This window comes from Lates calcarifer, linkage group LG17 (assembly GCF_001640805.2).
Source record: "Lates calcarifer isolate ASB-BC8 linkage group LG17, TLL_Latcal_v3, whole genome shotgun sequence".
NCBI classification, from domain to species: domain Eukaryota; kingdom Metazoa; phylum Chordata; class Actinopteri; family Centropomidae; genus Lates; species Lates calcarifer.
Window position 1 is genome coordinate 7,853,860 of NC_066849.1, and position 13,177 is coordinate 7,867,036.

The following is a 13,177-nucleotide window of genomic DNA, read 5'->3' on the forward strand; positions in this document are numbered from 1 at the left end:
GAGCAGCAACGGACATGGATACAGGACACGCGAATGGAAAAACTACACTTCCCACAACGCCTTTCTCGCTACTGTTGCTAGCCACTGTAAAGCCAAGCATGGGTGCTCTCATACTCTCTTGTTTTGACTCCTCGGAGAAACCTTCATACACCCTTAAACGGCTGCTCCACCTCACTGTACCAGATTTAAAAATTAAACAGGGCTTAACTACTCCGTCAGCCATGTTTAATCCTGCCATATTTGCAAACCACCAAGGCAGACAGCAGGTGCATCTGTTAGTAGCTAGTGTATTGTAAGCTGGAAGACAAAATAAGGGGAATGGTCAATATATAATTTAGTAATTACTATCAAAATCTTCTGTTAGTTTCTTCACAGTGCTTAACTCTACACTGACAGACTCCTGACATTTAAATGTCGCTCAGAACAAGTAAGCACACTGCACTGAGCCCCAGGCTCTTTTTAAACACTGCATGTAGTGTAAACAACATTTCACACTAGCATTTAGATACGGGCTTAGCACCACCTCATGGGGTAATAAAACCTGATCCACGTGGGTCTGTACACAACAGTGAAAACATGGTGAAAAGGAGCTAATTGTGAGGTTATATAAAACATTTCTGCTACTTCAGCCGCAGTCCTTATGAAGCCGGAGCATAGGGATGATGAGTTAACAACACAGGGATTAGCAGATTGTTTGTGAACATACATTTGTTCAACATGCTCTGTTTCAGGTATGATCTTTACCAGTTTGGAAAGAGATTATGTTTTCTCCACCATGTGTCTTTTTATGCATAAATTGGCCTACCTACCACAAAAGATCTTAAGAAGTCTTCAAATGAACTTAGTGCATGGTGGATAAAGTGCCTTTGGGAGGTTGTCTGAATCTGCGATTTCTACATTAAATGACTGAAGAAGTCAAGTCATTGCATTGATCAAACAATCAAAAGAGATAAAGAATAAAAAACACTACTTGTTAAGCGATTGCAAGTTGAAAAATCTGAGAGTTACTCAAGGTTGGAGGACATACAGTACGAAGCATGTGCCCAGTAAAGTGTCTTTTAGCACTGTGGGTGTTATCCTCCTAACAATGCTGATCATAAACAGGAAAGCAATGCACTTTTACACAGGAGGCTACACAAAATACTGCCGCTTTTTGTCACTTTTGATTGTATTAATGTTCGTATCAATGTTAATTTTTCTCAAAGAATTAACTTATGACAGAAGAATTAAAACTTGGATGAATTACTTTAATTTGAAAATTCCTAATACCCTAAAAATGTTGGGCTGCCATATCTACATCCTGAAGGTGATCAACAAGATAGTGCTTATATTTAAAAAAAAAAAAAATGATTTCAGAAAATATCTGTGTGCAGTGGTTTTATGGCAACATTCACACAGGATGTTATAGTTTTATTCTGGTATGTCAACATTCATGGTGTAACATATTCAAATAGGATAAGCTTGAAAGCGTTATTTATCACTGGAGGTATTTTGGGAGTTGTGGGTGCTGGCATTTGACCTTATAAGGAAAGTCAAACCCTGCCAGCTGATGGGCTTGTTAGGGAACACTGACCTGTGTGATTGTCAGGGAGACAAACTGACTCAAGAAGACCTGAACAAATACTGTTACTCATAATTAGTATGTAACAAAGATACAAATTCATTGTTTACATTCATGGCTCACAGTAGACACAACCAAATACAAACAGGATTAAAAGTTAACCTTTTGTAACAGAAAGTTTTAGATGACTCTGAACATTGGTGCTGTTGTAAGTGGCTTTGTAGAATTCCCTAATTACATTCAACTTAATCTGTTTTTCTAAATTCTGTCCTGAATAGTCTCAATTTAAACTCCACACAGATTCAATTACAGTTAATTAGGCAGAGGTTTTTCACTGTCTCCAAGGGCTTTAATTGTCTGCTGATCTGTTACCAGCTTTACCACTCAACTTCTCAGCTGTTCCTCCAGGCTGTATCACATTATCATACAGGAATCAGTGAGTAGTTCCTGAAAATCGTGTGATATTAAGTGATATGCACCACGAGCTAAACATCTGAAAGAAATTCAGGATCGTGCTCAGTATAATATTAATTGATACTGCAAATATTATGGCTTTTGAGATCTTTTTACATTTCTCCACTCGTTACTTACTTTTTGGATTTAAAGTTTCATCCACAAAAATGCAGGTGATTTAAGAGTTGGTGTCATAATGGTCATTTATACATTCAGATTACGCAGAGGTGACAACCAAAACCCTGATTGATTTTCTGACTGTCTCTGTCTCGCGTTACTGAGCCGAGAGGTACTGAAGTGGTCCAACCCACATGGATGATGCCACTCCTCGCGCTGTCAGTCCCTCCTGGACGCACTTTGGGAACTGTCACTCCTGCGCATCCAAAGATGACATCTCCAGTCAACAAAGCCATGATAGAGTCCTACGCGCTCATGGTCATGGTCATGGGCACGTTTTTCGTCTATTTCTGCGGGATGGTGTGGGCTTTTTGCAACCCGAAACTGAGCGGAGCGGAGGAGGAGTGCGGGACCGGGATGGAAGCGGGAGAACACGGGGACGACTGCTGCGCCTCTAATCCTCCGGAGCGGAATTTCAGGTGCGCCTGTGCGCACGTGCCGCCGGCGCCGCCGTACACCGCAGAGAGGCTCACGCAGACGACTTATGTGAACTTCTGGGATGATACCGACAGTCTGCTGTCAGACTGCACTGCATTTTGTCGTGAGGATCGTGGAATCAACAACCAGATTTATAGCCCTTCCTGCACAGCATTGGCTGAAAAGCTGGTAACCTAGCCCACCATAATGTGTTGTTCTCCTCTTCAGATATCATGTTTTACAGAGTGAGTGGACTGAAAAGAAGAGGGATGAAGTGGATGAAAATGAGCAATACTCGGCTTTATTGTAAACTCTTTTCCAAACCATCACAACCTGCAGAAGTCTAGCTGTTTGTTCTGTAACAGACATTTTAGTTTGTGCCTGATACAGATGGAGACAGCAGCTTATAGAGTCACTGTAACTTGTTTGTCCTTGCTTTGAATTCAGGCTTGCATGTTGCTGCGTCGAGCATGAGGAGTGTTATTTTTGTGAGGTCTGACAGTCAGTGTGCCTGCTGCTTCCCAAGTGACCTGCGAGACAGGAATAAAACTCTTCCCCATCCCATAACTGTGTGACACGCATCAAGATGATCCAGTGTTGGACATACTGGGATTATTTAACTTTTCTCTTCAGTTTCTTCCTAACTTCACTTTCCAGTTGCAGTAATTTCTCATACAAAGCTTTTGATGTTTCCAGATCAATGTCCATCTGCATAGAGGGACAGAAGATACAATTATGTGAACCATTTCACAGGACTATTTAAGCTTATTTATAAAGACAGTGTTCCTCGCCTGTACCTTCCGTGCTTGTGTGTAGTTGTTGCCTAGCCCAGATGTTAAACTCTGGTACTTGACTGTTGGGTCCAGTGATTCAGGCTTTTGCTTAAACAACCAGACCTACAGGAGAGAGCAACATTTCTGAATTAATTTGCACTAAACCATGTGTGGAAATTAGACATTTTGTTTCACATACCAGGGCTTCAGCTCCATTATAAGGTGTCAGGGTGAAAGTGTTGGTGAATATTCTTATCTGTGAAAGACATGCATATAAAAAACAAATGACTAAAAAACATATTTTTTGATGATTTCATACACTCAACACAACATATAGACAGTCAAGACTAACTGGAAGAACAGGTACATGTCAGTAATTTGTACTGTTAGAGTTGCACTCACAAGCCAAAAGAGAGGTATTAGCAGGGTCCAGAGGAATGCTGGGAAGGAGGGCAGGATGCCATAGGTCAGACTGGTCATCACAAAACCAGGACAAATCACAGATGAGTACAAACCCTGGAAAACAAAAAGGCGTTAGCATCACAGTCATCAGTATATTAAGAGGTATGGGTGATACACAGCAGGTGAGGTGCACAAGAGCCGACCTGTTTGTTGTAGTGAGTGTTGAGCGCTAGGCTGAGCAGGTCGGAGGCATATTTGGAGGAGCTGTAGGGCTGGGTGCCTCTCTGGTGCTGTATGTCTTCAAGGTTAAAAGCTGAACGGTGAGCGTTACTGGAGGAGGTCCAGATCAGCTGCGAGGGCCGACCTTCGTGACACAGAACTGGCTCCAGCTCCCTGATCTGGAGTCATAACACATAGATTTTTAAACTGAGGATATAGATTGTGTGATGCAGTGATGATATGCTGTCTCTTTCCATGTAGACGCAACAGAATTTCATTTAGCATCCTTAAAACTTTATTGACTTTGAGTGTTTCAGAATTCACCTGCAAATGCACAGTAAGCAGAGAACTGTCCACAGTGACCTTATGGCTAGAACAGTATGCACTGTTAATTTTTAATGAGGATCGTTGCTAAGTGACAGGCCGATCCAGTATCACCTACAGTGTTCCACAAGGGCAAACAGCCAACGAGAGAACTGAAGAAAAGATGCTTTTGTACAGTTTTTTATGTGCAAATGAGACCAAAATGCCACATTATTCAGTTGACAAAGTACAGGTGACTCACCAGTAGGAAATGGCCAAAGAGGTTGGTTGCGAAAATTTCTCGCAGGCCATCAGAGGTGACACCGTCCTTCTGTGTTAGAATCCCCTCGCCAGTGGCAAACATGGTAATGATTTTACTGAAATTATTATAGAAATGTGAGCTAGGAAATAGATGACTGAAATATGCAAAGTCAGAATGGATATATACAGTATGCTGGATATGTCCGATTATAAAAAGCTACCATGCTTTACCACACAATGACATTGAGGAGCTTCAGGAGTCAGGAGCATCTAAAATCAACAGTGTACCTGGAGAAGAGGCCTTTGAAAAAGCCTTTTAAATCAAACTGTGGGTTTGGCATGATGCCTGCATTCAGGTAGAGGTAATCTAGCCGGTTATACCTGCAGATGACAAGCAAAGCCACAGATGTTTTATCCTGTAGCTTTCTATCATACATAAAGAGCCAGCAACCTAAACTGTTCAGTGACTTTTCAGGTATGTGAATGCGGCTGCAAGTCTGTCCTCCCACCTGAGTTTGATCTCCTGTGCAGCGCTGATGACAGAGGAGATACTGCTGGTGTCCATCTGCAGCAGGGCCACCTGAGCTGTGGGGTGAGAGGTGAGGAGAGCAGAGCGAGCAGCCTGAGCCCGACCCATGTTTCTGCAGGCCAGACACAGCTGCAGACCCTCTGTGTCCTGGGAGAGGAGGCGCTCACACAACGCCAGGCCTATGCCACTGCAGGGAAACACACACCACAGACACTTTTTACTATTACAGTATCAGCTTTTCAAGATAACGGTATGTAAAACTGACCAAAATAATTTTGTTTATTCCCCTCTTATCATGAACTGTAAATAACAAATATATGCTGCCATTTTGACTTAGAAGAGTTAAATAAATAAATAAATAATCAACATGTAAAAAATCTTCAAGTCTCATTGAAGATCTTGAGGTAAAGATATGAATTCTTCACACTTCAGATGCCAGACTTCAGGTTTATGACAACAATAAATACAGACATTACCTGTTTGCTCCCGTCACCAAAACCACCTTATTCATCTTTTCAGGTCCAAACTGGAAGCAAACAACATACAGAAAACACAAGTTTTACAGATAAATGTTCTTTCAATGCAACAAGATCTGTTTGGTCCACAGAGTGTTTTGTTTCAGACTCCACTCCTCCTCTGTGCTGTGATTGGACACTACAGCAGGACCCAGCCAATATCATCGGGACATTAGTCAAGGACCACCCACAAGGTTTGAAATATTTAACTCTTATGAATAAGACAGGAGCTCATTTCCCTGTTTAAATTTTATTTGTATCTTGTCTGTCAATGTACAGCTTTTGTTTACAACGTATATAAAAACAATTTGCACCGAGAAATAAACATTTGAGTACAAAGATGTAATAAATCTAAACAAATTATGAAATTTCGTCAGGGTGCAGTAACATTTTTACAGCTATATATCTGCCTCCAATTCATCTCTAACACAGAGAGGATTGTAAATGCCATGAAAAGATTTCTTTCTTCATTCAATGAGAATCACCAAACGCTTCACAAATACCCACATTTGTCTCCAAACCAAATACTGCATATATAGCATAACAGATTTGTACAGATTTATTTGCTGAGACTGCAAAGTACGAAAAGATAAGAGCAACTTCCATGTAAAGGTTGAGACAGCGTGTACGAGGGCAGACATGAGTGTCTTTAATGTGCGAGGTAAGTGGGACAAAGGCCTCTGATAAGAGTGCAGAGCCTGTAAATGAAACAGTGGTATGCAGTATGAAGTTCAAGCTATTTAAGTAAAACACAGAATTATTCCATATGGAAAAACAAATAGAAAAGATGGAGAAAGGATCCAGCATACATCAATAATAGAAAGAGCAATCTGACTGCTGATAACTACATAGTTTTTAGACCTAAACTAAACTAATGTGAAAGTGATGTGTAGCAGTCACACCAATCCCAATTAAACTAAAGTGAATATTCCCAATTTACTTTCTCTCTATCTTGTTCAACATCCACAGCACACTAACATCTTTCCAATGACACAGACTGTAAACATACCATTGAACCAACATAGCACATGGCAACACACAGCCTGAATTCCTGATTTTGCAGTTTGCACTGGGGAAAAAAGTATTCTGAAGTAGTCTTTTTGACTGAGATAATTACTGAGTCAAATAAAATATGATACTCCACATACCTCAACTTAAAGAGCATATTAATACACAAATATATCAACAAAACATAAACAGAACAAACACATATGAACATATAAATATAAAATACAAAATATTGATATTTGAGATTTAGACTTATCTATTGAAAATACACAGTCATATACACGTCATGGTCAAATCACTGTAGGAAAAACCGCAGGGAGATGAGAACAACTGAGTTACTTGATATTCTTATTTAAAACGTGTGGGGTTTGTCTGAGCAACTGAGATGAAATACTTGAAATATAATGAAACAGAACAGTAATGGTTTGCTGCACTTTTCCCTTCTACATTCAAGCAGTCCTCCAAGAGAAAACACAAGAAAGTTCTTCAAAAACTTTTCATAAGTTTGTTATCGAACACCGTGACATGGGAAATTGAAACTCATATTAACAAATGAAGTTAAAATATATTTTCAAAAGTGCCGAATGTCACTTGCTACATTTTAATTTTGGTTTCTGCAACATGAGTCACAACAAAACTTTAATCGTGTTTGTGTAAGTTTCAGGGCTGGTGTATTATAAAACAGAATGGATTTCCCTAAGAATACCTGTATGTCTATAAATCAACTTATCCAATGTGATTGTGCTAATTAAATTCAAACACACACACACAAAATGTCTCTGGTAGTCCATCTTTGTAGTGTGTTAAGTCCGTGGAACAGTGTTTCCCAAATCATAGCTTGTAGCACACAGGTGGCTCTCACCCTGCTTCTCTACTGAAACAAGACAGCCTGGACCTGGAGTGTGTCTGATACTCTTGTCAAGCACCGTTTTTCCTCAGATGAGCAGACTGGGAATCACTGTCTTAAATATGGCCCCGGCTTAAGGCTGTATTTCCAGGAGGGCTTTGTGTATTTCCTGGAAAGAGGGCCGCTCTTTTGTGTTCCTCCTCCAGCAGCTCAGCATGATCTTGTAGAGTGAATCTGGACACAGCACTGGCTGAGGCAAGTAGATCTGAAAAAAACATAAAGTCAGGGGATTTGCTGGTTTTTATAATGCAGGTGAAATGTGTGTGACGGCACTCACCTGTCTTTTCTGGTCCCTGAAAAACTCCCCTGTGTTCTCTATCACCTGCTCATCAGTGAGCTGAGAGTAGGGTTGCTCTTTGCAGAAGTTTAGTATCTCCCACAGGGTCACCCCGAAGGCCCACACATCGCTAGCTGTGGTGAATTTACCCTGCACAAGACAGTGTAAATAGTGATAAGCATGTTTTCATATATCACCTCCAGATGTGTACTATTTTTCAATTCCAATTCAATTCCATGAAATATACATATACACAGGCAAAGCTCAACAAATATGATTATAAACGTCAGGAAAATATAAAAGAATTTTCTTTGTAATACAGGTGGAAGTCCTCACCAGCAGGATGCTTTCCCATGACATCCAGCGTATAGGCAGCACAGCTCTGCCTTGTATGCGGTAGTAGTCACCACTGTACAGGTTTCTGCTCATGCCAAAGTCAGCTATCTTTATTGTGTACTTCTTGCCCACAAGGCAATTTCGCGTGGCCAAGTCTCGATGAACAAAGTTTAGAGAGGAGAGGTACTTCATCCCTGATGCTATCTGAGTGGCCATGTAGCACAGATTATTGAAGCTGGAAAGGAGGTTGAGGAGATAGTGTCATGGGCTGAGAAGGTAAAAAATAAACCAAACATGAGAATGTGTTTTTACAGCAGCCACTCGCTCACCTGACTGTAGGCGCGTTGCTGAGCAGAGCGAGCTGTCCCTCAGGTTCGTGACGAGACAGAAACTGATTGAGATCTCCGTTCTCCATGTACTCTGTGATCATGCAGAGCGGGTCGCTGTAGATGCACACAGCCAGGAGGCGGATGATGTTAGGGTCCTTGAGACGCGACATGATCTTTATCTCTTTCAGGAAGTCATTCCTGTCAACACAAAAGCATACGCAAAAGTTCAATGATTTTGGAATGATACAAATCAGAATTAACATTAACTTCAAATTTATTATTCAGGTTAGAGACTACAAGAGACACCCAGAATCAGTACCTGGCATTTTTATTGGCATCTGAACGGAGCATCTTCACAGCCACCAAAACTGGCAGCTCCTCAGGGATGTCAAATAAAAACTCCTTATTCATAAACTCCTGCATTCCCTCTGCTTCACACAGGTGCACCTGAGAGGAGAGGAGGGGAGATGTTAAAGTTAAAACTTTGCTCATCTGAAGCTCTAGGTGAAGCTGTAGATGATTGGCAAAGAGCATGTACTTCTCCAAACTGGCCCTCTCCCAGCTTCTCTTTGAAAGTGAGCAGTTTTCGCGGGAACTCCTCCACTGCAACATCCTTCCCCGACAGTAGGTCCATAGTCACTGCAGGGATGGCATATGTGTTGCTTCCAGTCACACCTTGCAGGTTTACAATGTCTGCCTCTGCGTAGTGAGGGACGCCATCTTGGACTACAGTAGTTGTCGTGGATTTAGATGCTGCTGTGCTGGTAGAAGCTGGAACACAATATGTGACACTGTAACTAGGAATGTCCACAAGTTGCTGCGTATGTTTATTATGACATGTGTATGTGTTAGCAGACTTGTGTGTCCACCTACCAGGCTCCTCTGAGCTCTGCGCAAACTCCGGCAGCTTACATATGAGGCGTGATGGCTCCTGGTAGTCTGGGCCGAGGGGGAAGATGCGCTCATAGGTGGAGCTAGACTCCTGTTCGCTGGTTGTACTCGACTGGTTGTGGTTGTGGTTGTAGGCGAACGTCTCGCTCTGTATTGACAAACTAGCAGTTAGTTCATCATCCAGCATCCGTCGAGAAGCCTAGAATAAAGGACGTGGGGTGGGGTGAAAGAACAGATCTGACCACCTCCCAGAGGAAAACTCAAGAATCTCAATGAACATATGCAAAATCTACACAAATATCTTATGGGCTGGTGTTTGCCTGATGCATTTTATTTCTATTTTAATCAATCAGAGATTAGCTCACCTTCTCCAGCATCTTCTGCCACACCTGCCTCCACAAGATGATGACAATGATGGCCACAAGGATGAAGATGATGGCCACTAAACAACCAATCAAAATTCGGGTGTTGCTGTCATCTACTTTGTGGGTGGGATCATCTTCTGAGGAGGGAACAGGAAGATACGGCTTTTAATGATGGAGATGCGGCATGTGGATATGGTGGACCATACAGTACATCTAAATAGGCCTGAACAGACTGAATTATGTTTTTCACTTCCAAAAAGTAAAGAGATTTTTGTTAAGTGTAGGTCAAGCACAGAGCAGATCTTTCTAACTTGTCTGACAGGTGTAACATTAATCGTAGTTGTCTTCCATTAAGGTGTGACCGTGCTGCTGTTGTGAATGCTGGCTCACTGACATGATTTACTGACACACCTAAATGTGCAGAGCTAGTTATTGAGATTAGCTCTACCCACGACTTTCCTGCTACAACAAGTTGAAACCTTTGCTGTGTGAGAAATCTGAAGGTTTTTTTGACACAAGACATTTTGACATTTTGAAATAATAAAATACACGCTGGCTGCACTGCATTAAGTAGCTTCAGTTCCAGAGTCCTGGTGTTGTTGATGTTGACTCACTGTCATGACTTACTGAAACACTTGAATAGAACTGAGCCATTGTTTATGTTATTAGGAACACCTGTTTTCACCTGCTATGACAAGTGATAAGGTGTGTCCCAAATTCATGCTACATGCTAATTCTATATAGTATGTGCTACATACCAGTGGTAATACTGTAGCATACTCTTTTAGCAGCTAGTATACAAGAATATCAACATATTAACTTTAGGAAGTTATGCAATATGAGCAATGACACAAGTCAGTCAATCTGCAAAGTAAACATCAAAAAATAGACAGAGCAAAATGTTTTCTAAAGTTTTAATACTTAATTTTGAGGATTTTTCCAGCACATAATAATTGTATTAAAATTTAGTATTCATGCTGTCTAATTTGAGGACAGTTTATTTCACCACTTTTCCAGTGTGAAGACACTACATTATTTAACAACTGCTTAGAATTTAAGGCCATTATTAGTATCATAAAAAGTTCTCTCTTTTTTTATGGTTGAAGGACAAAAGTAGTGTTTTTCTGATGACTACATGTCAACAATAAGTTGAATGGATAATGTTTTATATGTTGTATTTGTCTGGCAATGTTTGGACAAAAACATATGCCATATTGTTAACTGTCATGCATGTTGCAGAATACTTCACTGAATCCCGTTCCTGTCTATCATTAGTAGTAGAGATGTGTGGGTGTGTTGCAGTGACTAACCTGGTTGTGTGTTAGGTGGCAGTCCTGTCTTGGGTGGAGCCAGACTTGTGTTGTACATGGCTGTGTCTGAAAGGGCAGATAGCACAGAGCTGATCAGACGCTAATTGTTGACATTAAATCACGACATCAAAACTGACTGTATAGTTTATTTTCAGTAGGTAATCTGGATCCTTAGGTATACAGTAATATAGTTTGGATATCAGATACAACATAAGCACCACTTGAGCTCATCAAACTTAACATGATACACAGTTACATACATACAAGTAAATAACAAACTGTGTACTTTGGTTACACATTGTAAACACAGTTCTTCAGTCTTTACCTGACTGGAAGGTGATCTCACTGAACAACATCCAGGCATCAGCAAAGTAGAACTGGCATTTGATGGCACTGGCCATGTGATTGGCCAGGTTGACGGTGACGAAGCGAGCGCTGGGATTCTTCTCGTCCACCACAGGGCTGAAGGAGAGCGGCGTGGCCTCCCAGTCTGATTCAGAGCGGAAGTAACACACCACCTGGCGGAAAGCCTTGACGTGCCGGGAAAACATGTTGTTGCAGTGGACCTGGACATGGTACACAGGGGGCAGAGTTTTAGTGTCGATGAGAGATGTACAACTGAACACCGGTGAAAAAGATCAGCTTGTATTATCATGGATCTCACCTTCATGGTGGTAAAGTTTCGTGTGCGGTCAAACTCAAACATGATTTCCACATATCCACTGGGGAAACTTTCATTGTTCCAGCCCACGTAGTCATACCCAGGCCATACATTGTAGACGTGACTGTGTGTGAAATCGTCCAGACCACACACACCATCAGTCAGCTGGCCCAAGCCCTCTGTCATACTGAGAGAAACAAAAGCAGAGAAAAATATCTTGACTTTCAAAGCATCATCACCTCTGTCAAGATATTTTCAATGGTACAACCATTCAACACTAGGTGGCAGCATTACAAAACTAATTCCTCACTTCAGCTCTTGGCTGTGATATTGTAATACGGGCCATTTTCTTTTCTCTCTGTACTACTTCCTTGACAGGGAAAAGGAGGCCTGTGTCATGGAGGACATTATTCACCATGCCATAATCCCAACACCAAGGTCAATAAAAGACCTTGATTTGTTCATTCCAGTTTTGAAACTTTGTAAGGACGGTTGACTCAGTCATTCCCATGAGGTATTGCCTAACAGTAAACCACCATGACCCACTCACCACCGTCTGTCTCTTTGCTTTCACCATGGTGACTGGGCAACAACAAGGTGAGGGGGGAAAAGTACTGACGAGGGATGAGAGAAATGATGAAGCAGGGCAGCAGTGTGTGAAAACAGAAGAGCTAAGTTGGCGAGGGGGGAATAACGAAACAAGCAAAGACACACACACCTGTAGATGACAGCTCCATCATAGACGGAGTCGTTGAGATAAACAGGGTGAGCAGGCAAGGTCATCTGTTCTCCTGCTGGAGCGTTGTATGACACGAGACCATCTGTGAAGCAGATTTTTTTCAGTAAATCCATCATCTTTGTCCAAACTTTTGCTGTGCAGAAAACTCATCACTCAAACCAAGAGTTGTTTGCATTGTAGTTAGATTTTCATCTTACTCTCATAATATTGTCAAATTGCATTACACTGAAATTTTTCTGGCATATTATATTGTTTAAAAAATGTTTTTTGTAATCAAATAACTAACCTAACCTACATCTTCTACCAAATCAGCTGATCAAATTTAAGGACATGCAAAGAACTCAAAATACATTTTAGATTAGCATGTAGAGCCAAATTTAAACCTGAGACTTTGAACATGGGAATCTGAAATTTGAGGATAAAGAGAGAGAATAAAAGGAAAAAAAACAAAGTAACAGGGTGTGTAAGGACCTCACGCACACAGGCAAAAAGTGTTACAAAGTGTTTACATAGGGGGTAACTGGAAACAGTAGCTCAAAGTGGTTATTCAACATTTTGTCAATTGTCTGATTATTGTAGTGCACGTCAGTGTTAACAGGGCAAACAGGGCTTGTAATAAAAAGATGGCAGAGAATCAGCTGATCCTCTCTATCTTTATGGGCTCAAAGTCAAGGACTGGCACCTCAGCTCAGCCATGATCTTTGCTCCTCACTTCCTCTTTCATCAGTCCTTACATGTCCACTC

At 41.2% G+C, this 13,177-nt stretch overlaps 2 protein-coding genes across 7 annotated transcripts in view; both read right to left on the bottom strand.

The window, feature by feature from the left end:
- Positions 1 to 3,216: 3,216 nt before the first annotated feature.
- On the bottom strand, positions 3,217 to 5,740 carry hsd17b7 (hydroxysteroid (17-beta) dehydrogenase 7). The gene is made up of 9 exons (XM_018670344.2): positions 5,572 to 5,740; positions 5,076 to 5,282; positions 4,855 to 4,947; positions 4,568 to 4,682; positions 3,987 to 4,181; positions 3,784 to 3,897; positions 3,581 to 3,637; positions 3,406 to 3,504; positions 3,217 to 3,316 (listed from the first exon to the last, which is right to left on the bottom strand). Exons 1-9 carry the CDS (start codon positions 5,604 to 5,606, stop codon positions 3,221 to 3,223), a joined length of 1,011 nt encoding a protein of 336 aa, XP_018525860.1. The 5' UTR covers positions 5,607 to 5,740; the 3' UTR covers positions 3,217 to 3,220.
- A 104-nt stretch (positions 5,741 to 5,844) lies between these two features.
- The window catches only part of ddr2a (discoidin domain receptor tyrosine kinase 2a), a 31,047-nt gene continuing 23,714 nt past the window's right edge, over positions 5,845 to 13,177 (bottom strand). For 2 of the 6 annotated variants that reach the window (XM_018670342.2, XM_018670340.2), the window contains exons 6-17: positions 12,413 to 12,515; positions 11,698 to 11,881; positions 11,359 to 11,599; positions 11,034 to 11,099; positions 9,724 to 9,860; positions 9,341 to 9,557; positions 9,006 to 9,238; positions 8,787 to 8,914; positions 8,468 to 8,665; positions 8,139 to 8,373; positions 7,803 to 7,952; positions 5,845 to 7,730 (exon numbers count right to left, since the gene is read on the bottom strand). In XM_018670342.2, the coding sequence (XP_018525858.1) occupies positions 7,599 to 7,730; positions 7,803 to 7,952; positions 8,139 to 8,373; positions 8,468 to 8,665; positions 8,787 to 8,914; positions 9,006 to 9,238; positions 9,341 to 9,557; positions 9,724 to 9,860; positions 11,034 to 11,099; positions 11,359 to 11,599; positions 11,698 to 11,881; positions 12,413 to 12,515 (2,024 nt within the window). In that variant the 3' untranslated portion in view covers positions 5,845 to 7,598. Of the gene's footprint in view, positions 7,731 to 7,802; positions 7,953 to 8,138; positions 8,374 to 8,467; positions 8,666 to 8,786; positions 8,915 to 9,005; positions 9,558 to 9,723; positions 9,861 to 11,033; positions 11,100 to 11,358; positions 11,600 to 11,697; positions 11,882 to 12,412; positions 12,516 to 13,177 lie in introns of all 6 variants that reach the window. The other 4 variants (XM_051077292.1, XM_051077290.1, XM_018670343.2 and 1 more) reach the window with 3 other exon arrangements.